Raw genomic sequence first — 25040 nt, 5'->3', positions numbered from 1 at the left:
AGCTCTCAGCTTTCAGGTAGGCTTTGGAAGCCTTGCCAAGGAGCCAGCAACCATCCCCGTCTCCACCCGTCCAGCTTGGCAGAAAGAGGACCGAGGGAAGCCCCCTGCTGCCCAGCTGCCAGAGCACGGCTCCCCTGGGCCTTCTCACACCAGACTCTGCGGCCAGAGGAAACTACCACGGCCAAGACCCCACAACAGCACCCCAGGCCAAGCCATCAGGACTAAATAGGAGGAGGATGAGACCAGCCTAAAGCCCTGCTCACCTCTGTGAAGAAGCTGTGTTTGAAGAGCAACTGTTCCTAAAGAAAACCACTAGCTGTCTGAGACCACGGGCTCCTACTAGCAACAGACTGTGAAGGAAACCTAGGCACAAGGAACCCCAGCCGAGGGGAACCTCACCGGGCTCTCTGCTGTGGAAGAGTGGAGGTGAGGGCTCTGAGGAGGGCCCAGCAGACAGCTAGCAAGGGGAGGGCGTTTAGCACCTTCAGGTCTAGGAAAGGAAGCAGATGTTCTACGAGCAAGGAAAGTAACAGGAAACACAAAATCCCTGTCACGGGACCAGCCTGACACCCCAAGGTAGGGAACAGGCAGTGACCACGATGGAAAGGCAGGCAGGGCCCAGCCAGAGCTGAGGAGACCGAAGCCCGAGGACACACCCAGGGCAGGGATTCGAGACCATGTTGCAGAGAGAAATGGCAGGGAAAGCAAACAATAGAAAGTGACAAATTCGAGTATGCTTATGTCTTAGATCTTTTAAAAAGCCTACTCTAAAATGATTTATTTTATTAGTCACTTAAATGTTTCAATAGTGAAAAAGAAAGAAATGTACCTTCTCTGTCTCACACCCATCTATGGCTTAAGCCGTCAAGGAGCAATATGCACATGTGTAGTTAACATATAAACACACACATACACATCCACGTACCCTTACCTTCGCACACATTTGCCTCACATACCATATACGCACATGCATAAACACACATACACACACACAAGTATACACATAAATGTACATATATACACACATCTATATATGTATTACATGTAAATATGGATACACTTCGTATATACATATGTATGAACACAAGCCGTGTAACTTAAAGAGGAAAAAAATGTACCTCTTAAATGTCAAAATAACCATGTGAGGATATGGGGTAACAGCAAGCGTCCAGCGCAGGGCAGGCCAAGTGCCCAGAGGTGCAAGGCGCTCCGGGCTGCGGGTCCGCCCTGCGGCCCAGTGGAGCCTGCTCGGGACCTACCCGCCGTTGAGAGTGGGTGTCAGGCCGAAGAGTGTGCAGAGCCCCACAGACATGAGCAGCGAGCTGAGCACTGTGACCACGGCAGCCAGAGCCAGCCCCCATTTGGACTTGACCATGTCGATCTTGCCTGGAGGGCAGAGAGGGCAAATCAGGGCAGCATCTCCCCAGAGCCTGGCATACACAGGCCCTTCTTAACTGGGCTCCTAGGAGGTGAGTGTGCCCTGACAGTCGAGGAAGGGAAGGCCCCAGTTTAACCAAAGGACAGTCACATATGCTTCCTAGTCTCAGGGGCATAGTGTGTCCTTTGGGGACCCAGGAAGGGTCTTTTCATAAACAGCAAGAGGAGTCCTGGACCCACCCAAGCCCCTGAGGCTCTGCTGGGGGATGAAGCCCTGGCTTTTGTGACATCTCTGCCCGAGCCACCTTTAGAGGCAGGGAAGGGGGGATCTGGAAATGCCTGTTTAGCTTGGAGAAAGCCCCAGCCTCCTTGCCATAGACCTACGCGTGGAGAAGTAGATGTAGGCAAACAAGATGATGTAGGTGGTCACGAGGGGGATGAGCTCAGCGATGCCAATCTCCTCCTTGAAGTGCACGTGGACCAGGCTCTCTGCCCGAAGGCTGCAGTTGGGGCTGGGGTGCAGGAGCATCAGGCGGGCGCGCAGGCTGGCCAGAAACCTGGTCATGGAGCGGGAGGTGGTAGATGGACTGTCCCCCTGGTCCAGGGGACAAAGACAATCCCTGGAAGGAGGGTCTGTCAGGGCTTCCCTCTTCCCTGTGTGTTGGAGGGAGCTTCTCTGTGGTGTCTAACCTTCCCTGCAGTCTCGGGTGGGCAGGGCGTGAAAGAATTACAAAGTTGGCAAAGCTGTCTCAGGAGCCCCCCTTCAGCACCCACCTCCCACGCTGTCATACCACTCCTACTGCCAAAGCCCAAGATGGCCAATCAGCGGCATCGTGGGTGCCTCACCTTCACCGGGAGCTGCCTGCAGTGCTCTGTTGGGAAGGGTTCTGAGGCCACACAGGGCTCAGTAGTAACCAGTTGGGGACCCCTGCCCTAGACTCCAGAGAGACCAGTGGAGACGACGGACATTGAATTTGCCAGCCCTGCCTTAGTTCCTTATTCTTAACCAGCTGTCAGGTCATCCCCACTCAAGCGTGAGGAGATAGCCTCCTTCAGCCTAAGGGATATAAACATTTCAACAGGAGGCCTGAAAACTCCAAGTTCCCAGGAGGCATTCTGGACCCTCTGACCAGAATAGGGACTACTCAAAGCCTCCCGTCAGTCCACAGCCCCGTCAGGAAGCCTTACTTGGCATGGTAGTGCTGGAAGACCAGGGTAATGGTGTATGAGACCATCCTCCTCCTGGTGTAGAGGCTCACCCCGCTGTACTTCCCAGGAACACCAAACAGCAAGTCTGCAGGCAGAAACCAGCAGGTGCCGATGAAGCAAGTGCAGCTAGGCAGAGCCACCAAGGACTCCGATCCACCCCAACCCTGGGAAACAGGGGATAGCCCCCGATCGGCCAGAGCAGCCATCAAAGAGGACATGGTGACCGACAGGCTCCCTCGCAGGTCCTCAAGGAATCTGCCCTGCGGGTACCTTTGAGCGTTGCTGAGGTCTGCAGGGTTTTAGGCTCGTGCTGGTGGATGGTCCTGATGATGTCAGGATCGGCATGGAAACGTTCCCGGTCATTCTGCCAGAAGTTCCCAGGGGACAGCAGCAGGCATCCATGCTCAGGCAGGAGGTTCCGGAGCTTCCTGAGGCCCGGCAGCAGGTCTGTCACCTGCAGGCACACCTCCTCCAGGCTCCTGGTCCCGGAGCTGTGTGGGAGACAGGACAAGGCACCTGCTGTGTCTGCCAGCAGAGGCCAAGCCCTCTGCACTTGAGGTCTCCTCCGTCATCTGGTTCCCGGACGCCTAGTATCCAAAGACCCTGAGGACGAGGGCAGCCAGGAAAGTTCTTCCAGGTGGTCAACAACCAAACCGTGTGGCTATCTGACCTTCAGATTGCTTGTGGAGCCCAAAAGCCCAGTATGTCTGAGGAGAGGCAGGCTGTGGGAGTGTGCACAGCCCCATTCACTAGAATACCTTGGCCAGTTCAGCGGGCAGAGGGGACAGGGTAAAAATTAGGGACTTCATTTTCATTCATCAAAATGCCCGTCAGAGCCCTTAGCAAACTAAAACCCAGCAGTGAGGCAGCTCGCAAAGCCAGCACGCATCTGAGAATCCCTGGTGGGCTGGGGTTTCAGAAGTGGACCCCTAGGTAGAGCCTGCTTCCCATCAGCATGGCCACCACCATTACACGCACATCTCACAACCCTAGGCAGGGAGCCCTCTGAGTCACGAGTCAACTGGACCTCAGTTAGCTTGTCACAGGGTTGGCCCAGTGGACACCTAGTCAGTCCACTTGAAGCTCAGGGCTCCACCTGCACCATCAGCACAGGCCCCAGGGGAACGCAGCCACAGTGGACCCACAGGCATGCTGAGAAACACAAAGCTGCCTCACTCACCGCCTGCTCACTTGCACGCTTTCTGCAGAGTGGGCTGGACTTAGACTGAGGGCTGCACCCTCCCTTCAGCACAGAACTGGACTCCCCAGGCGGCGGCCCCAGAGTGGGATACCTGTCTCTCAGCACATGGTTCCGGATCTCCTCCACCAGCTGGAATGCCCGGGACAGAGGTGAGCGGAACACATCGACTGCCAGGAGGTTCTTGTGCCAGGGAGACACTGAGGACTTCACAAATATCTGCTGGATGTAAGCCACTGGGGCACCCACGTACTGCAGAAGAAATGGGGGAGCGGCAGAAAGGTCAGCTCAGCACAGGAGAAGAACAGCCATATTCAGTAAGGATTTAAGGAGCATCTTACTAAGGGCAAAGCAATGTGGGGCCAACAGGACAGGCCTTCAAAAATGAAGTCGTCCACCAGGGACTTCTTACCACTTAAGAACCACTTTCCTACACATTTCCCAATAGAACAGGGGTTGCCAAACTATGGCTCACAGGCTAAATCAAGCCTGGCACTTGTTTTTCTAAATAAAGTTCTCTTGGAACACAGCCACACCCACCCCATTCTGTACCGGCCACGGCTGCTTTCACACAACAATGGCAGAGGCGAGTGCTCATGACAGAGACGGCGTGATCCACAGAGTCTAAATAAAACATTTACTATCTAAATCTTGATGGAAAACATGTGCTGACCCCGCCTGGGGCTGTAGGTGCCCACAGGGGTGGAGCCTATCTTACTGGTCCTGGCTTTGCCACTTGCTGCAGGTCTGTGGTTTCTGAAGCTCAACAGACCCAGTTTTAAATCCCCACTCTCCAACTGTACGGCCTGGGAAAGGTCTTTGACTTCTCTGGATTTCACTTTCCTCAGTGTGAAGGGGGAATAATGACATCCACCTGCAGCATCATGAAGGCCGGCTCTCACACACACACGTATCAACAGCGCCCGCAGAGACGAAGCGTTCATGGACGACAGCTGTGGCACATTGTGTCACTGACCCCACGGCAGTCTTATGGGAAGCACGGAGACTGTCCAGGGCTTCAGGACCCGAGCAGGGTGGCAGGAGGATTCAAACCCAGGTTTCCTCACTGAACATCACACACTCTTCTCACAGAACCTGCCATCTATCCTTAAAGTGCTAACATGCATTTACGTGGCCAAAGTGACACGTGTAAGAGGCGGGGAAAGCCTCCCAGTGATGGGCCTGTCAAGGAGCACTCTCCAAACGAGGTGCCATGGCAGCAGTACACAGGGGAGGAGCTGAGTGGAGGCCAGGGGTGGGGAAGGACTGGCGGGAGATGGGCAGGGAAGGGCAGGGAGGGCCTCTGAGGAGCAAGGGACGTGGGTAACAACGGAACTCACAGCTAAAATGAGAGGAGACCAGGATGACGCCAGACTGAGCCATCTGGATTTTAACCAGTTGACAGAGAAAACCCCTGACTGTCTTCGAGAGGGAGGGCAACCTGACAAAGCGGAGCTCCGGAGATTCCCCCGGAGTTAGTCCAACTGCAGACAGGGAGCGACCAGCCACAGCCCCGGCGCGCACGCCACGTACTGTGAGGTGCAGGCTGGGGGAGCTGGGCCTGGCTGAGGATGAGGGGACTGTCTTGATGCCTGGGCCCCAATCAGGATGAAAAAATAGGCCATTTAGCCACTCAAGGATGCAGTACTCCAGGTGATCATACAAGCAAGGGTCAAGGTGCTTAACACGCAGAGCAAGTTAACACCGCCTGGGCTCCTGGGCACAAAGAACAACCCCAGGCAACCATCTGAGCCTCTGTGAAGTATATGTTTATGAACCCATGTCACAAAGACTCTGGGGACAGAGGGCCTCACCCACTCACTCTTCTCCACCAGACTCAGCCCCTTAGACACTGTCAGGAGGTACAGAGGCATCTGGACAGAACTGACTACCACAGGTTCTGACCTGAACAGCGGCTCACTGACTCAGCACACCACACGAGTCTGAGTAGGGCAGGAGCTGCCCAGAGACCAGCAGCTCGACAAGGAGAGCAACTCCCAGGGAGATCATCCTCAGGCTCTGATGGACACAGCATGCCACCCAGGGGCAGCTAGGACCTCCAGACCCGGGTCTGTGACTTTGCACACACCACCTCCTCTGCCCACCGCCCCTGTCGGACCTCCACCCCCACCTTCAGGCTCACTGAGCCTATGCAACTGAACCTTTTGGTTTCCAGGCAGGACAGCTCCTCGGCCCTCTGGTCCAAATCCAGCCCCCTTCCCACTCAGGTGCCTTCTCGCCAGCCAGGACCATCCAGGTCACCATTTCAACAAAGAAACAGTGAACATACTTTAGAACCAGCGCTCTCTTTCTGGGCTGTAGGGATGGCTCCAGGAGTTCCATGAGTGCTCCACTTAATTTATATTTCTGCTCAGAAGCCCACCTATTATTATCACCATCATTATTTTTAGGGAAGAGGATACAAAGGTTTCATCAAATTTGCACAGAAATAGGTAATAACCCCTTTGTCCTAGGTACTTCTTTCTCCTTTGACTTCTACCAGTCCTGGGTATCATTCCCTGCTCATTTGTTTCCACTGCTCAGCTGGCTGCCTCAGCAGACAAACACCACGCAGAAGTGCACCAACGGCGCAGCCATGATCTGGCCTTGGCTGCACCGCCCTCTGCTGGCCGGCTCTTGATTCATCCTCACCAGCTTCCAAATGAACTTTCCAAGCAGCTTTCCAACATCTTTCCAACTCCTTCAAGATCTTGGTCCATTCATTTAATATGATTGTATCAGACTCATCATCCAACATCTATACCCTCAACCTAAGACTAGTGGTTTCCTCGGGAGGCACAGGAAACACCGAAAGGAGAGTAGGGACAGGAGGAGGGAAGGGAAGGCTGCCACCAAAGGGTGTGTTACTGAGCAAATGACCCGTGGCTGACTGTATTTAGCTGAGTTATCCCACTGCAGGGAAGAGACCTAAGGTTACATACCAACTCCTGTAGTTACTGACTGAGGGCTGCCTAGGGGGCATGAATTCTCCAGCACCTCAGGCCTTGGTTACCAGAGATTCTTTGACAAATGAGATGCAGATGCTGGTGGTTGGAAAGCAGGCAGGCAGGCACTAAATGGTAGCAGGGGTGTGGGCAGGGCCTACCCCTCACTGTGCTGGGCCCTATCGTAATCCCTACCTGATATTCAAGTGAGAAACAGACACGGAAAGGGCAATGACACATGGTATCCTAAGGGGGTGACAGAGATACCATAAGGGCCAGTGGAGTCCAGACGCCCCTGGGTACAGGGGGAGGAGTCCTCACTAGATGGAGGCTTCCAACATGGCCCCAGTAATCCCCGCCTCCTGGTGCTCATGCCCCCTTGGGTGCAACCCCCCTTGGCAGTGGGCTGGACTTAGTGATTTGCTTCTGACAAACAGAATATACAGCAACAGTGATGAAATCTCATTTCTGAGATTAGGTTATAAAAGACTGACCCTTAAGGCCATTATGCTAAGTGAAATAAACCAGGCCCCAAAAGACAAACACTGTATGATTCCACATGTATGAGGTACCTAAATCAGTCAAATTCACAGCGACAGAACATAGAACAGCGGCTCCCAAGGGCTGGGGAAGGGGCAATGGGGACTTACTGTTTAATGGGCACAGAGTTCTGTTTTACAAGATGAAGACTCACAGAAACAGATGGAGGTAATGATCACACAGTAATGTAAATGTGTTTAAGACCACTGAACTGTGCACTTAAAAACGGTTAAGAGAGTAAATTTTATGTTGTGTGTATTCTGCCACACTTCAAGAAAAAACGGAAGAGGAAAAAAAAAAAAGACTGTGACCCCTCCTCCGCCCCCTCTTCTGGAGCCAACACTCTGATGAAGTCGTGAGCTGCTCCAGAAAGGTCCACGTGGCAAGGAATTGCGGGGACTTCCAGCCGACAGCCAGTGAGGGACCGGGTCCCTCAACCCAGCCCCCTGCCTGAGCACGCCTGGAAGCGAATTCTCTCCAGTCAGGCTGAGAAACTGCAGCCTTGGCTGACATTCTGACTGCAGCCTGTAGGAGACCCTGAGCTAGAGCACCCAGATAAGAAAACCAAGGCTCAGAGAGATAAGAAGGATGTGCCCAAGGACGCACAGCTGACAAGCAGCAGAGCCAGGATGAAAGCCCAGGGTTGCCTAACCCTCAGGCTGGTGTCTTCTCCACAGCCAACCTGCCTGGGTAGGTCTGAACAACGTGCGTTTCCACGGGGAACAGGACGTGGATGGGCAGGCCCCGCACAAGCAGAGTAGGAGGGCTGAGGCCCGGCACTCCTGAGGTTTCTGGCCACCACCGTTCACAGCATGAGGCCCCTGACCGGAGCTCCTTGGAACCCCTGCGTGCGGGCTCGGGCAGCCACCACAAACACTGCAGTGCTGGCCCAGAAGCCTGGCCACCTCTGCAGGCCTGGCAGGCAGAGCTTGGCGTGGGGTTCAGGCTTCCGTGATGGCCTGGTCTAGGGGAGCCCAGCCAGCGCAGGACATCTCAAGCTTGTTGTTGTTGCTGTTGCTGTTTTAAACACAATCCTGCCTTCACATTTAGATGAAGCAACCTAGAGCTCCGAGTACGTTATCTTCACACTGACACACCCAGGGCTCCCTTTAGAATGTGATCAGAGGACTCCTGTTACTCCGCTCTTCTGGAAAACAGGGCTCCTGCTCCTTGTCCTCCTGGACAGGTGAGGGGTGGGGTGTGGTGGGAAGGGCAGGCTCAGGGGACCCACCAGGGCTTGACTTCTAGCTCCACCCTCAGCTGTGAGCCTTGGACAAGGGTCTCCACACTCTCCAAGCCTCGGTTCCTTACTGAGGGAACCAGGAACAGAATCTCAGATGTTACCAGAAACAACACAACACACCATCCCATCTAGCAAGGTGTGTGGCCAAAAACATGTTAGTTATATCCAGTTATATCATTATGTCTTAAAACTATGATAAGTGGATTTGGGATCCCCTTAAAATCAACCCCTCCTCCCCCCTTCATATCCCCCCACGCTCTTCCTAGGCACGGTCATCTCAGTCTCCAAGTTTCTCCGAGTTCAGTAAGACTGACCTTCTTACCACCACTTTCGTCATGTCGCCTCTAAGGGGATGGCTCCCACGACCTACAGAACTAGTCCCAACTCCGGAGCCCGGGGTTCAACTTTGTCCCACCTACCTCATCACCTCCTGCATTCCAAGAAAAGTACCTCACTTCAGATTCCCTGTCTCCTCAATAAGCCATGCTACTTCTTCATTCAACAAAAAACCTTTCCTGAGCATATACTATGTGCAAAACATTGGACTGTACAATTTGAATGAAACATGACTTCAAGTGGGCCACGTGAGGGTGCAGAGGAGGAGCAGGGCACACATCTGCAGGAGAGCTGGGGGAGGCTTCCTGGAGAGAGTGCCATGTGCAATGGCGGGGTAAAAGATAAGGAGTGCATGCCTGGTGCACTCAGAGGCCAGTCTAGGCATGTGAACCTCTGTTCTCCTGCCCTCTGCTCTGGCCAGTTCTAATCAAGGCCAATGATGATAACGGTGAGAGCCAGAAACATTTACTAAGTGAAAGTGATGGGCCAGGCACTGCACTAAACCTCTGCATTCTTTCACTTAACCCTATGACAGTGTGTAATGCGGGTATAATTATTACCCCCATTTTATGAGTGAAGAAACTAAGGCACAGAGGTGTTACATAACTTGCCGAAGGTCACACACTGCAAAATGGAAAATCTTCACCTTTTTGCTTTGCTCTGGTCTTCCTCTGGTAAAAACATCCCTCTTCCCAGAGGGAACTGTCTTCTCCCACCCCACAAGGCCACTGATCAGTGACTCCAACACAGGGCAGGCCTAATTCAGAGCACAGGGACCTGGCAGAGTTGATTAGAGTCCTCCCCAGAGGACACACAAAGGCACAACTGCAGGGTGCAGCCAACAACCCACTGGGGGGATCACTTCAGCAGAAGGGGAGAGGGAGGGCTACACAGAAAGACAGATGCCTCCAGCACACAGAAAGAACTACAATTCAATTTAAACAAATCCAAGCAATTCAAAATGGGCAAAACACTGAAACACTTCACAAAGGAAGATATGCCAATACAATATGTGCTTGACATTAAGTCATCTGGAAAATGCAAACTAAAACAACAATGAAATTTCTCCTTACTTCTAACAGAAAGGCTTTTAAAAAACCTACAGTACCAAGAACTTTATGGCAAAGACTGAACTTTGTGCAGTCACTATGGAAAACAGTATGGAGAGTCCTCAAAAAACTCAAAATAGACCTACCATATGATCCAGCAATCCCACTCCTGGGCATATATCCAAAGGGAACCTTAATTCAAAAAGACACACGCACCCCAGTGTTCATAGCAGCATTATTTACAATAGCCAAGACATGGAAACAACCTAAATGTCCATCTACAAACAACTGGATAAAGAAGTTGTGGTATATTTATACAACAGAATACTATTCAGCCATAAAAAATAATAAAATAATGTCATTTGCAGCAACATGGATGGACCTGGAAATTGCCCTTCTAAGTGAAGTAAGCCAGAAATATAAAGAAAAATACCATATGATAATCACTCATATGTGGAATCTAAAAAAAAGAAAAAGTCTACTATGAACTCATCTACAAAGCAGAAACAGACTCGCAGACATAGTAAACAATCTTATGGTTACTGGAGAAAGGGGGTGGAAAGGGATAAATTTGGGAGTCTGAGATTTACCAATGTTAGCGACTATACATAAAAACAGATTTTAAAAAAAAGTGTTGTATAGCACAGAGAACTATGTTCAATATTTTATAATAATGTTTAATGAAAAAAATAAAAACAAATGTATGTATGTATGTGCATGACTGTGCTGTACACCAGAAATTGACATATTGCAACTGACTGTACTTCAATTAAAAAAAAAAAAGACTGAACTTTAATGTATGGAAATTTAAAAATAATTTAGGAGGCTGATGGACATGAAAAGAATTGACACTTTACCTCTGCAGTCTTCCTTCCAAAAACCCATACACCCAGTCTAATCAAGGGAAAAACAGACAAATCCTACTCGAGGGACACTACTCAAAACTGTCAAGGTCATCAAGAACAAGAAAAGTCTGAGAAACTATCACTAAAAAACAGTAAGAAAACTGGATTTCCTTAGTTTGTACCTATGTGCTTTTTCTCTCCCAAGATCCCATCCAGGACAGCATGTCACATTTAGCTGTCCTGTCTCCTGGGGCTTCTCGTGGCTGTGTTAGTTTCTCAGGCTTTGTTTTTGATGACCTTGACAGTCTAGAGGAGGATTAGTCAGGAACTGCATGGAACATCCCTGAAGTGGGATCTGTCAGACATTCTTCTCATGATTAGGCTGGGCTTCTGGGTTTTTGGGAGGAAGACAGCAAGGGTGCTTCAGGGGTTACACCATCAGCCTGCCTGATCACTGCTGCCGGTGACCCTGACCGCCTTGCTGAGGAGCTGTCAGGTTCTCCACCGTAAAGTGACTCTTTTCTCCCCTCTGTACATGATACTCTTTAGAAGGAAGTCACTATGCACAGTCCACATTTAAGGAAGAGGAGTTATGTTCCCCCTCCCTGAGGGTGGAATATCTACATAAATTATTTAGAATTTTTTGCCCAGATCTGTCTACTCTCCTCCACTTATTTATTCAATCATACTGACTCATATTTATTTTACACCTTGGGTTATAATCCAATACTACTTTATTCTGCTGCAAAATGTATTTTATTTTCCAGCACTGGCCACTGGGAGCTCTTTCAGTTGGCCCCTGTGTCCCTTTGATGTATACTGAATTTATTTTGAACCGACTTCTTTGTCTTTTCTTCCCAAGCAGACTGGGATCTCCTCGGGAGCAGTGAGGCTCCATGTGTTCCCTAGATCATCCTGCCGGGCACACTGCAGACGTGCAGTAAACATGCGCTGACTAAAGGAAGGAACTGAGGAATGAAGGACATTTTGGTTCCTTGATGTGGGCTGCCCTGTGCCTGAGCTTCCTAATTTCCTTTGAAAACCATCCTCTCTCACCCTCAGCCTGGTGATGAAGACAACCAGGGGATGAAGACAATCAACAAAGCACCCCCCTCGGCCACAAGATCTGAGGTGGGGACAGGTAAGTAACCTCAATCAGAGCCAAGCAGGCCTGCTCTTGTCCTCCACTGGATTGGATGTTCCAAGAATGTGAGGCTGAATCTGTGGGAGCTGACCTAGACAGGGCAGAGCTGAGAGACAGACTCCTTCCAAGGCCCAAACCATGCTGTCCTTGAATAAGCCCTGCCCACAGCTCTGAGTTACATGACCCCCGCAAAAAATGCCCTTTTCACTTACTCTGGTTTGGGTTGAGTTTTCTGCTCCTTGTAACTAAAAAGCTGTCCTTACAACTCCAGTACTGCTGGCCTTTATTTTTATGATGGACTGTCAATGGAGGTGAGAGAACTGACCACTGAGCAGCAGGCTGACACGAGACTCCCCAAGGGCATGGATCTCTTTCTCCAGCTTTCAGGGGCTGGGGCTCCAACCAGAAAGAAAAAAAAGGGACAATCCTCTGATTCCTGAGCCCTCATGTTGTTTTGTACACCCACTTACTACCATCACCCCAGACCAAAGAAGGGCACTAAGGAGGTTTAAAGGGCTCACAAACAAGTAAACCCCCAACAACCGTGTCATGAAACAACTGTCCTGCACCATCAGGCCACTGAACTCTTCTAGCCACAAAACACCCACCAACACAGGCTGCCTTGCTGTGACTGGGAACCACCAGTTCCACTGTGGGGTAAAACTGCATCAAGAGGTTAACGAAGGTAAAAGGTATGAACCAAAAATGTCCCATAGTGAGTCGGGGGTCAAGCTGGGACATGAAGTTACAGAACTGGTTTCTTCCACATCAGACCCTGCTCCCTGACCGTCATGGACACTGAGCCTGGACTGGGCACCTCCTCTTGACACCATGCGTAGCCGTAGCACATGCCCACGTCACCAGGTAACGTCTCTATTTCAGCAACATTAGAGTCAAGTTTATGACGAGTTACCCGGCTGCTACGTTACCCAAAAAGGAAACGGGAAGGAATGTGCAATCACTGTCAGAGAAAAGGTGGGAGAGGAAGAGCTCTGTGCCCTGAGCTTTGGTTCTGCTCCACAACAAGAGACTCAGCAAGCCCAGTCCAATCCACGGGACCAGAGCACAACACGTGAGGGAAGAACATTTCACCACCCCTGGCAAGCAAAAGGTTTAGAGACGAGCTAATCAATCATGTACGATTTCCAAATAATGAGTCCAGAGTTCTGGGGAGTGAGGTCCTGCACCTGAGACCCTCAGCTGGAGAGACTATTTCTTCATTTACATCAGTGCTTAGCTCAGAGAGTCAACTGAGAACAGTGTGATTCAGAAGAAGCAGTGTGCTTCGGATCAGGAGACCTGGAGTTCTAATCCAGTGTTGACCGGAAAAAAACTGAATTTAAATCGAGGCACTTCATCACTCTAAGTCCCAGCTTCCCAAACTGCAAAAGACAAACAAAACCTGCACTTTTTACCTGACTAGGTTGTGAGGATAAAGTAGGACCTAACAGATTTGAAAAAATTAGGTGCACACAGTAAATACTAAATGTTGCTGGGACTCTGATGATAAACATTCTCCAGGGAGGGATGCTGAGTGGTTCCCATGACTACCTGGTGCAAGGCAAGACGGCCTGTCTGCCAGGGCACTGCCCGGCACCAGCGCCCGTGTGTGAGCAGCCTGCGGTATGAACCCAGACCCAGTTGGCCAAGTGTACGGCAACCACAACCCCCAGCTTCTGCAGGACAGTCACGCTTCTACATCTTCTGTTCCTTTCAAAACAGGAATGTATAACTAAACATATTAAGTGTATGACTAAATATTTTGGTGCCTTTGTAAAGATGTCCGCCCATCAGAAGCTGACCACCTTCGCTCGCTCACAGAACCCCCGCCTCAGCCAACCTGCGCCCAGCCCCCAGGGCTCGCTTTGGCCACTCGCTGAGCACCTACCCACTCTGGCTGCTCAGCAGGCTCTCCTGGCTTGTGGTCAGAGGCCACAGGTGGGGGCGAGTAATCCTTGACAGGAGTGGTGAATTCCACGGGTCCCGTTCCGGGCAAGGGGAGTTTCAGCAGTGGGTAGCTAGGATGAACAAAAAGGAGAGAAGAGTTAGGACATGACACCAGGCAGAGTCTGCGCTGAGAAGACAGTGACACAGGAACCACTGCAGTTGCACTAAATTCTCCCTCCTGAAAGGACTGCACAAATGCACAAAACATTAGAGTCATAAGTTCAGCGCTAGGAGGAAACTCAGAAGCCTCTAGATCAGAGTTTTTCAAACTTCTTTTTAGTCACAGGAAGCCCAATTCATAAAGTAGACTGGTTGGATATTTTTAGAGATGTAATAAAGGCAAGATGCTAAAAAAAAAAATAAAACCAAACAGTCCAAAAAATTTCTGGTCAAATTAGACATAAGTAAGACAACAATAAAAAACTTGGGAAACAAAAATCGAGAAGGATCCCGATTCAGACTGCTGAGCAAGTCACTCTAATTTAAAGGGACAGACCATGAAAACTGTGCACAACACACTCAGGGCGAGGTTTACACTAGACCAGGCTGAATACAAGTCCACAGATCGACTACACACAAAGGAAAATGCTTGGCCTTACATCAAGAAGTTGGCAAATGGATGTGCTTTTGTTTCAGGCCTCACTTCTTTGAAAACTTTTTTAAAAATTGAAAATTAACTTTTATGTACTACAATTCACAAATTTTAAGTATATAGTGAGATAAATGTTTACATACGCCTACAACTGTGTAACCACTAACTAGATCAAGCTATAAAACATCTCCAGAACCTCTGAAGGTGGCCTTGTGTCCCCACTCAGTGAAAAGCATCCTCCTCCACAAACCACTATTGGAATTTCTATCATATAAACTAGTTTTGCCTGTTTCTGACAGCATAGAAATGAAACCATCCATTCCACTGTGACTGGCTGCTTTCACTTAAATTATATCTACTAGATTCATCCACATTGGCACACACAGATCATTCTTCTCCACATATATGTACTATTCCACTGAATGAATATATGACAGTGCATTTATCTATTCCAGTGTTGAGGAACATTTGGCTGTTTCCAGTTCAAGCTATTACAATAGAGCTGTTTTAAGAGTGGCCATCATCAAAAATTCTGCAAATAATATATTCTGGAGAGGGTGTGGAGAAAAGCAAACCCTCCTCCACTGTTGGTGGGAATGTAAACTGGTGCAGCCATTATGGAAAGCAGTCTGGAGTTTCCTTAAAAAAACTAAAAATAGAGCTATCATATGCTCCAGCAATTCCACTCTTGGGTATTCCAAAAAAGATGAAAACTCTAACTTGGAAAGAGACATGCACCCTGAGGTTCATAGCAGCACTATTTACAACAGTCAAGACATGGAAACAACCCAAGTGCCTATCAACAGATGATTGGTTTAAGATGATGTGGTATATATACACATTATTACTCAGTCATAAAACAGAATGAAATACTGGCATTTGCAGCAACATGGATGCACCTAGAGAATATTATACTAAATGAAATAAGTCAGATAGAGAAAGACAATTATTATGTATCACTTATATGTAGAATCTAAAAAATAATACAAATAAATCTATACACAAAATAGAAACAGACTCACAGATACAGAAAACAAACTTATGTTCACTCACCAAAGGAGAAGGGGGGGTAGATAAATTAGGAGTATGGGATTAAAAGATACAAACTATTACACATAAAATAGGCAACAAGGATTTTCTGTATAGCACAGGGAACTATATTCAGTATCTTATAATAACCTATAAGGGAAAATAATCTGAAAAAAAGTATATATAACTGAGTCGCTTTCTTGTACACTTGAAAGTAACACAATATGACAAATCAACTATATTTCAATTAAAAAAAAAAGAACAGAACTATTATGGTAATTTTTATATATACACTCATTTTTACATAAGCACTCATTTCTGTTGGGTATATTCCTAGAATGAAACTTCTGGGCTGTGGAGCATACATATGTTTGGCTTTGTAGATAATACCAGTTTTTCAAAGTAGCTGTCTGAATTTGTGTTCACATCAGCGGTGTGATGGGACTTCCAACAGCTCTAAATTTTTGCCACTGCTTGAGCAAGTCAGTCCAATTAATTTTAACCATTTAGAAGAGGAGGTGGTGGTATCTCTCTATGGTTTTAATGTGCAACAAATAATGCTGCAAGTTCTTGCATATGCTTATTGGCCATTTGGCTATATCCTCCTTTGTGAAGCACCTCTTCCATTATTTTTTTTAAATTGAGTCACCTTATACACTCCAGATTGAGTCCAGAGTCCTTTATACAGCTATAAATTTCCCTCTTAGTTCTCCTTTCACTGCATCCCGTAAGTTCTGGTGTACTGTGTTTTTGTTTTCATCATCTCAAGGTTATTTTCTAATTTCCCTTCTGACTTCTTCTTTGACCCACTGGTTGTTTTAGGATGTATTGTTTGATTTCCACACATTGGTGAATTTTCCAGTTTTCCTTCTATTACTGATTTTTAGTTTCATCCCACTGTTACTGGCAAAGATACTGTGCATGATTTCAATCGTTTTAAATTTCCTGATGCTTGTCTCTGGCCTAACATGTGGTCTAGCCTGATGAACGTTCCACATTCACTTGAGAGGAATGTGTATTGGGCTAGCTGGTTTACAGTGTTGCTGTAAAGTCCTCCATTTCCTTATCCATCTTGTCAGGCTGCTCTGTCCATTATTCAAAGCGGAGTACTGAGGGCTCCAACTGTTATTCTAGAACTGTGTATTTCTCCTTTCAATTCTGTCAATTTTTGCTTCATATATTTTAGTGATCTGTTGTGAGGTGTTACACGTTTACAGCTGCTACCTCCTCTTGCTGTATTGAAGCATCTATCAATATATAATGTCCTTCTTTGTCTCTAGTAACCTTTTTAATGTTGTCTGATAATACTATAGCCACCTCAGCTCTCTTTTGGGTACTATTCAGCATGGAATATCTTTTTCTATCCTTTCACTTTCAACCTCTTTGTGTTCTTATATCTAAAAGTGTAGTGTATAACTAAAAGAGTCTCGTAGAGAGCATGTAGATGGACTGTCTTTTTAAAATCAGATCTGCCAGTCTGTCTTTTAATGGGAGAGTTTAATCCACTTACATTTAATGTGATTACTCACAAAGATTTACTTATGCCATTTAGCCATTTGTTTTCTGTATGTCTTATATGTTTTTTGTTTCTCAGTTCCTCCATTGCTGCCCCTTTTCGGGTGGGAGTTGACTTTTCTGTAGTGTGCTACCCTGATTCCCTTCTTTCCTCTTATGTACATTTAAAAAGTTATTTTCTTAGTGATTACCTTGGGGATTATATTATTAACAACTTATAACAACCTAGATTGAGTATCGCTGTTATACGGGGGCTCAACAGCAGATTTGAGCAAGCAGAAGAAAGGATTAGCAACCACGAAAAGAAGACGCTGAAATGATGCAGTTTGAAGACCTCAGCTTCAGTAGTACACAAACACTGTCAATACATCTTTGTCTCTCCCTTTTTATAGTTCTTGTCAGATTACACTTTATACTTATTTCCATTAACAAAGATTTTAAATTATTGTTCAACGCATTTGTCTTTTAAATCACAAAAGACAAAGAAATTAGAAACCAAACCAAAAGTACACCAGTAATGATTGTCACCAGCGTTATTTTCTCTTATGGTTTCAAACTGTGCAGCAGGTCCACTGGTAACAAATTCCCTTAGCTTTTGTTTATCTGGAATGTCTTAATTGCTCCTTCATTACTGAAGTACAGTTTTGTAGAATACAGAACTCTTGGTAGAGTTTTTTCTTTCAGAATTTTAAATATGTGATTCCCACTGCCTTCAGGCCTCCATGGTTTCTGAGGAGAAATCAGTATGTGAAGAGTTGCTTCTCTCTTGCTGCTTCCAAAAACCAAAGGTCAGCTGTTTAGGGGTCGGTGTCAAGGGCTCTCTGGGGACTTAGCAAAGGTTCTCTTGGGGAAGCTGCACACAGTGCGTGGGCTGACCCCAGGGCTCTAGATGCAGAGAGGAAGTGTGGGGCCCAGAACTAAGCTGCTGGTGTTTTAGCCACACTACACGATGAAGGCAGGCAGTACATTTTATTTATCTACATCCACTTCCCACACAGTAACTGCTCAAAACATACTGACTAAACTAAAGGTAGTGTATTTCTCATGATTTGAAATATTAAAAATATCTGTGAATTCTAGGAGTCTAAACATTCTAGCAGGAAGAGAAAGAAGGGAAGCACACTCTGGAGCATCCACTTTCCTAGGACCAAGTCTCTTAGGAAAAGTCCACAGGCACTGAAATGCTTAAAATGGCTCACAGTCATTCTCCAAGCTTGCCCTGGAGCCACGCACAACTCCCCTCTTGTGTATGGGGCTCTGCATCTGCTGGAACACGCCTGCCCATTCTCCTCCTAGGTAACTCATTTTCGAGGCCTCAGCTGCAGTATCACTTGCCCAAGAAGTCTTTCTCCTTTCCCCAAAGTCTGGATTTAAGGCCCCTCCTATGAGCTGCCAAAGTGCCCCATACCCACCCCAACCATGGTTCTTATCACTGACAGTGGACCTGCCTCTTCCTGTCTCTGTAACAATGATGATGGCTGATGGTTTCGTTCACTGAGTACCTACTATGTGCCAAATGGCTTCCATCTTTTTGCTCATTAAGCCTCACCACACCCAAAAAGGCACACAGATGGCACATCCCCACTAGAAAGCGACAGAATCAGTATGGGAACACAAGCAGTCTGGCTCCTGAGTCCATGCTCTTAACATCACACTATACTACCTTGTATTATGTTTCACTTTCTTTAAAAATTTAAACTACCATAAATTTGTTTTAATATAAGCAAAAGAAAAAGACTCTACAAAAATGCAAAATGCAAGGGAATAATCACTGTCCATGGCTACCAAATTTGAGACCAAAAGGAAAGATTGGAAGAAAAGTGTCAGGCAATTTTAGAAGTAAAAACATTCACTCTTCCAAGGTCAGAAAAAAAGACTCAAGACATTTAAAGAAAGAAGCTGTCTGGATATTTTTACCACCACCCATGTTGCTTCCGCAAACTTGCTTCTAGGACTAGATTATATCTTGCCCGACCCTTATCTTACCGGGGCAAAGGAAATAAACCAGGTCCCTAAAACCTCCCCTGCCTTTCCTGTCTCGGCTCCACCCATCCAGCTGCTCAGGCCAAGCGTTTTGATCTTGACTCCACTTTCTCTCACACTCCACGTTTGTTCCTCAGAAAATTTCGAGGACTCCACCTTCAAAATATATGCAGACTCAGCCACGTCTCACCACCTCCAGGGCTTCCACTTAGACTAAACAACAACCATCAACTCTTACCTGGAGTAATACACTAGCCTAGCTAGACTCCTTATTTCTACTCCTGATGTCACTTCTTTGTTTCCTAACCAGGTGCAGAACTGCAATCCACATCTCCCCCACCTCCCGGCCCACACACCTTTCTGCTGCTGTGCAGGTACAGCCTGCTCAGCACATCCCCAGAGGCTGCTGCTGCCCTACCCATATCCCCCCGATCTTATTTCTGGGCATGCTGGCTCAACTTCCAACTGCCGGCACTTGCGTCTCTTTGCCTGGTGTTATCCCATTGCTTCTGGAGGCCTCTCTGCCTAAGTGAGACAGGCCACTAGTGCCAGGAACTCATGCTGGCTGGAAGCAGCCTTCAACTAGCAGTTGATGTTTTGGTGTAGATTAGGGGTCAGTAAACCACAGTCCATGTTCTGCTTTTATGTGGCCTGGAGCTAAGAGTGGTTTTTACATTTTTAAAGGGTTATTTAAAAACAAACAAAAAACAAAGAAAAATATTCAACAGAGACCACAAGTGGCCTTCCTACTGGTCCGTTAGGGAATGAGTTTGCTGACCTAGCAGGCAGTCCAGCTCCCCACACCCAGGTGAGGAACTGTGAGGTGGATGTCCTGCAGTTTCTCAGCGCCCCCAGTGAGATTACTTTCAGTTGCCCAGGGGGGGTAACTTGCTGGACAATGCACCTTCCCGTCCATCTCATTTTTCCACCTTCCAACCAGTGTTCATTTCATCTTACACATAAGCTACGCGTATTCAAACCCTTGTCTTACGAGGAGCCCAAAGTGAAACACATCCCCTGCTCCCCAAATTCCTGCTTATCCTTCAAGCAACAATGCCATTCCACTCCTCCACCTGCAGGCAGCCGAACACCTCTCCTCTGTACTCCTACAGCAGCCTGCAAACACTGCTCTACAGACTTCAGTCCACCTGCTTGATTTATAAGAGACATGTGAGAAGCGGCCATGCCATTCTAATTTCTGTATCCCCAATACCAGCCACGTGGAAGATGTCCAGGAAATGTGGGTTATTTATCTACCAGACGCTCTACCAAGGACTAGCTTCATGGGTGTGCAACCTGTATGGCTGCAAAGGACCAGGCATTCAGAAGGACTCAGTGTGCCTGGGGTTTAACACTCTATAGTAGCTGCATGGAAATTCTTAATAAATGTATCTTTCAACTTGTGTTTTGTAGGTACGGTCCACCACAAAGGAGCACATGCGGAGGATCTGGAGTGTAGGTTCCCATGTGGTCCCTCCTCCCCGGGACAGGTTCTTGACCACCAGCTCCCCTGCCCACTTGCATCCCAGGATCTGGCCTTCCCCTTCTTGTCCAGGTATCCCCTTTGCTGCCGTCCCCTGCAGGGGCCTGAATGCAAAACAAGGAGGGCGGGGCTCTGATGTGCATGTCCCACTGTGTCCTGGGGCAGGGTGAGGCGTCAGCCAGCCCCCATCCCAGGCTGGCAGCTCAGCAGCACGTGTGGTGGGCATTTTGGCAGAAGCATGCGTTTCACCCACTCCCATCCAAGCATACTTTAGTACCTTTAATGGTACTTTTCTCCTGCTTTTTGAAGAAACAGCCCTGCATTTTCATGCTGCACTGGGTCCCACAAATGATGATCTTGACTCTACATCTCCTCCCATTCTCACTTCCAGTCACCTGTGATAGGGAGCTCAGGAGACACTGAAGACATACAGACAGAGCAACCAGAGAAAGGACACTCTGGGAAGATGCTGCACAGGACACCCCTCTGGAGACATCAGGAGTGTGACATGTTTTCTCTCTTCCCTTCTCAGGGGAGAACAACAGGACTGGGGTAAGGACTGGGGTAGGGTAGGGAAAGACTAAAAGGGGAAACTGTGGAGATCGCCTAATCTCTATTCTGAATGAAATTCTGGGTGATAAAGGAGTCTTTGATCTCCTATAAGCCTTTCAGAGCTTTTTTGGGGCTTGTTTGTGAGGCTGGGGTAACTTCTGCTTGGGAGAAGGCTCTGGCTTTGCAATGCTGAACAGGACCCAAAAGCAGCTGCTGGAGCCGGTCCTCTGGGCTCCTGAGTCTAGGCGCTGGGGCAGAGGTCAGTGGTACTCTGGGACTTTGTTCTCCTCTATCCAGCTGGACTCTCCAAAGCACAGGTGCAGACAGGGCTTGTTACTCAGCTTTCTTTCTTGTTCACAAAAAGGATATAAGTGTGTCCAGAGAGTGGCCAAATGGGCATAGAAAGAGGGAGCCTGTTCTACATTTCCCTGTGCGCCCACCCCCAAAGGGTCCACAGTGATCATGAGGAAACCTGAGACGTGGGCAGACAAGGGAGAGACATTGAGAAGTGGAGGCCACCACAGCTCAGATGTCCAGCCTCAACTGGAAAGTGCTGCTTTACTCCAAAGAAAGAGGATGAAGAAAGGGCCAAAGTCTGTCCTCGGATGTCCACGAAGGCTGCAGGGTTATTCTCCTTCAGGAGGTCTAGAATGGCCTCACTGTGATTCCAACTAGCTCTATAATCCACCCTCTATAATCAGGAGCAGCAGGTTATGAAAACACAAGTGACCCAATGACCCTCACATTAACCTCTGACCCGCACACAAGACACTCTTCTTCACCCCACAGCGCACCCACCACTTCCCAGGGCAGGTCCCCAGCAACAGCACCCTCTGCCTTGCTGGGCTGCTGCTGGGTCACACCTTGGGTTCTGCTGGCTTAATCTCTAGGAAATGTAAACAGATACCTCTTGCCACAGTGTCTACTTGCTAGAAGTTTCGTCAGCTTTTCCCAGAGGAAAGAGCATTCACAGCTCCCAGGGTGATCCACTGGTGATGAACAGGGTCCACAGCTTACAAGGCTGCTGGATCCAAACAGGAGCAAAAGTAGCAGTCCTTTGGGTTCAAGCTGAACAAGTCTCTCATTCCAGGAACAATAAAGGAAAGCAATTAAATAGAATCTGAGTCTCTAATAAAACTACCAAAAGCTGTCCATTCATCACACTCTTTTCTGCAGGCAACCTGAAGTTCTGGCAAAAAAAAGAGCTACTCTGGATAGAAAAGCTTTCCAGGGAGAAGAGGATAGTGAGGCTTGGGCCCTGGGTCCACGATCTCTAGCCTCCCGGCCTGAAAGGCCCAGAATCTGTAGATTCTCTGATACAACCTTTATCATCTTTGGAGGCTAAGAGACTTCATTTAGCCTCAGAAATTTTTTCCTAAGCCAATCAGATTTTAAGGGAAAAAAAGTTCTCAGTTTATTTATAATCACATAACAAAGATGCTGGTTTGGGAAAACAAGTACACAGCACTAAGAATGTGATGGTACAGCTGGTACAGGGCAACTGTAAAGACAAGAGGAAACCACAGTGCCCTCAGAGGGTGGGGCTGAAGGAGGCAGCAGGTTCAGAGGGGCGAGCCAGGCAATCAGCCTCCCGGTCCTCCTGCTGGGGGAGTGCTCAGCTGAATGACCAGAAGCGCAAACAGGAAAGGAGGCGAGGAAGATGCCACCTATTCTTCCAGGAATCCTCGACCCAGGGGTTCTCCCAGGAAGCCTCCCTGGCATTGTCTCCTTTTGCACCAAGGCTGTGTCACCTCTGCTATGCATGATACCTGATGAGGGAGGGGCTATGTTCTGCGTCGCTTTGGCTGGCACAATTCTTGGCATGTATTACGGACATTTTTATTGGGATGGCTATAAAACCCAACTGTATGTTCTCTCCTCTACTTCTATTACACAGGGCCACTGCTTCAAAAGCCTCTCTGTTCTCTGTCTACGCAGATACTGCTGAGCCCTGCTCCTGGCCCAAGGCAGCTGAGACTCTTATTTCTCAGGCTTCTTGCTCAAGGAGCAGACTCCTTGCAATAAAAGGTATCAGCACCAGACAATGCTCTTCATAAAGTTCATGTCACCATGGTGAAGCGGAAAAAGTACAGATTCTGATCTGCCAACACAGACCTGCCAGTTGCAGCACGTACCACTTACTACCCTCCAAGCTAGTTTCATCATCAGAAAGAACTAGGGAATAACAACCACCTCCAAGGATGTTAGGCAACCAAATGAAATACCCCGTGCGGAAGCACTTGAGGACCGAAAGAGCCAGTGGCCAGTGAAGGTTAGTCTTCCTTTCCCTTCTATCAGGCCAATCCTACCAGAGCCTCACAGACCCCTTTCTCAGGACTGATGTTCAGCCAAGACACCTGTGGGACATAAGACAGGCATCTGCCCAGCTTGGCTGCATCTGGGCTGTACTGGTTATTAAATACTGTTATTACCACATCTGCCTCCCCCCACAACCTCCATCCCATTCTGACTCACCCTCAGTTGAGGAGTCCGCCATACTTGAGACCTTAGACATCTCAAAGTCTTCATATCAGAGGCCTCCACAACATAAACCCAAGGACAATTTGTTTTGAAACACTTGTGTGATATCAAATTATTCAAAGATAAAGCCCAACTGCATGCAAGCAGCTGCTAAACATACCCTACATTCCTTGTCCAGGAAGCTGGCTGGTCCCAGCTGGCAACACCCAATCCTTGGAAGGTGCACAGTAAAGAGGAGACACCCCTCTCCTTTCCTATAGCTATACCTGTCTTTGTGGAACGGGAATCACAACTACCTCTTCAACTGAAACTGCCCATACAGAATACGAGTTTAATTCAATATATTCATCCATTAGGTACTTACTTACCAACCTCCCATATGCAAAGGTACACAAAGAGAGGCCGTAAGGAATTGAGAATTTATGAAGGGGGCGCTGGAACCCATCCGCCTCAACAGAAGGCAGTACGAGCAACAATAACCATGACTGTCACCACAAACTGCTGCTCCTGCTCCAGAAACTAGAATAAAAGAGGAAACACTTTTAGCTGAGATGTGGCAGAACTTTATAGGAATTTTCAAGACAGACCCACAGCTTAGTGGTTCCCAGGCCTGGGAACTTGGGCCCAGCCAGACCTGATGAATGGGGAACTCTAGAGCAGGGCCCAGCAACCTTGCTTAATATGCCCTCCAGATGATTCTCATGCTAGCTCAGGCCTAGAAAAGCATGACTTGAGAAAAAAATTTTTTATGGTTTAGATTTTTTGCGGGGGGAGGTAATTAGGTTTCTTTCTTTATTTTTAATGGGGGGGGGGGGGTACTGGGGATTGAACCCAGGAACTTGAGCATGCTAAGCAGGCATTCTACCACTGAGCTATACCCAGTCCCCCGCCAGAAAAGTATGATTTTTTAAAGAGAGAGATGGATCCATTAAGAGGGAAAAAACCAAGCAAATCCAAGAACTGGGTTCTCAGAGCACTCCTAATCCATCAGTTACAGGATGCAGCCACAAGTATCTTAGCTTGCACAACATGAATTAACAAAGTTTAAACATCAGCACAAATACACAGAGCCAGAGAGAGGAGAGTCAGGAGGAAAAGAGTGCCACAGGTATACGCACTAGAATCCCTAGACCTGGATTTGAACCCAGTTTTCCTAATTAGCTGTGTACACTAGGCAAGCGTCTCATCCTCCATTTCCCTTTGCTTAAATGGAAATATAACTAGACCGCTTCCCAAGGTTTTTGAGGACTGATGAGACATTTAATTGTATACCTGAAGCACCAACACAGCACCCAGCAGGAAATTCTCAATGAATGATCCTCATCTTTCCCAGTCCTAATCAGGGAAGAACTTGGGATCATTAACAACTGAACAGCGAGTTCAGTCCTGAACCATCCTTCCTCCAGCACAGCACTAAAAACATCTACAAATGCTAGATGTACAGTGAATTTGGAAACCAGAATTCTTTCCAAAGAAGGATAATGAGGCGGGCTCTTTTCATGACTGTCAGTGTTTTAGAGCCAAGAGGACCACCAGGTATCATCTTACATCAAGCCTCGGCTTTTACAATGT

The 25040-nt window shown here is 47.9% G+C and overlaps 1 protein-coding gene across 4 annotated transcripts in view; it reads right to left on the bottom strand.

The window, feature by feature from the left end:
• The window catches only part of SCAP (SREBF chaperone), a 61274-nt gene that overhangs the window by 9140 nt on the left and 27094 nt on the right, over positions 1-25040 (bottom strand). For 3 of the 4 annotated variants that reach the window (XM_031470210.2, XM_031470208.2, XM_064496601.1), the window contains exons 3-8: positions 13775-13904; positions 3879-4036; positions 2857-3077; positions 2566-2671; positions 1762-1934; positions 1260-1386 (exon numbers count right to left, since the gene is read on the bottom strand). In XM_031470210.2, coding sequence (XP_031326070.1) covers positions 1260-1386; positions 1762-1934; positions 2566-2671; positions 2857-3077; positions 3879-4036; positions 13775-13904 — 915 coding nt within the window. Of the gene's footprint in view, positions 1-1259; positions 1387-1761; positions 1935-2565; positions 2672-2856; positions 3078-3878; positions 4037-13774; positions 13905-21894; positions 22063-25040 lie in introns of those variants that run through there. The other variant, XM_064496602.1, reaches the window with a different exon arrangement.

This window comes from Camelus dromedarius, chromosome 17, assembly GCF_036321535.1.
Source record: "Camelus dromedarius isolate mCamDro1 chromosome 17, mCamDro1.pat, whole genome shotgun sequence".
Lineage (NCBI taxonomy): Eukaryota > Metazoa > Chordata > Mammalia > Artiodactyla > Camelidae > Camelus > Camelus dromedarius.
Note: the sequence above shows the minus strand (reverse complement) of the source record. Positions and strands in the feature narration are given on the sequence as shown.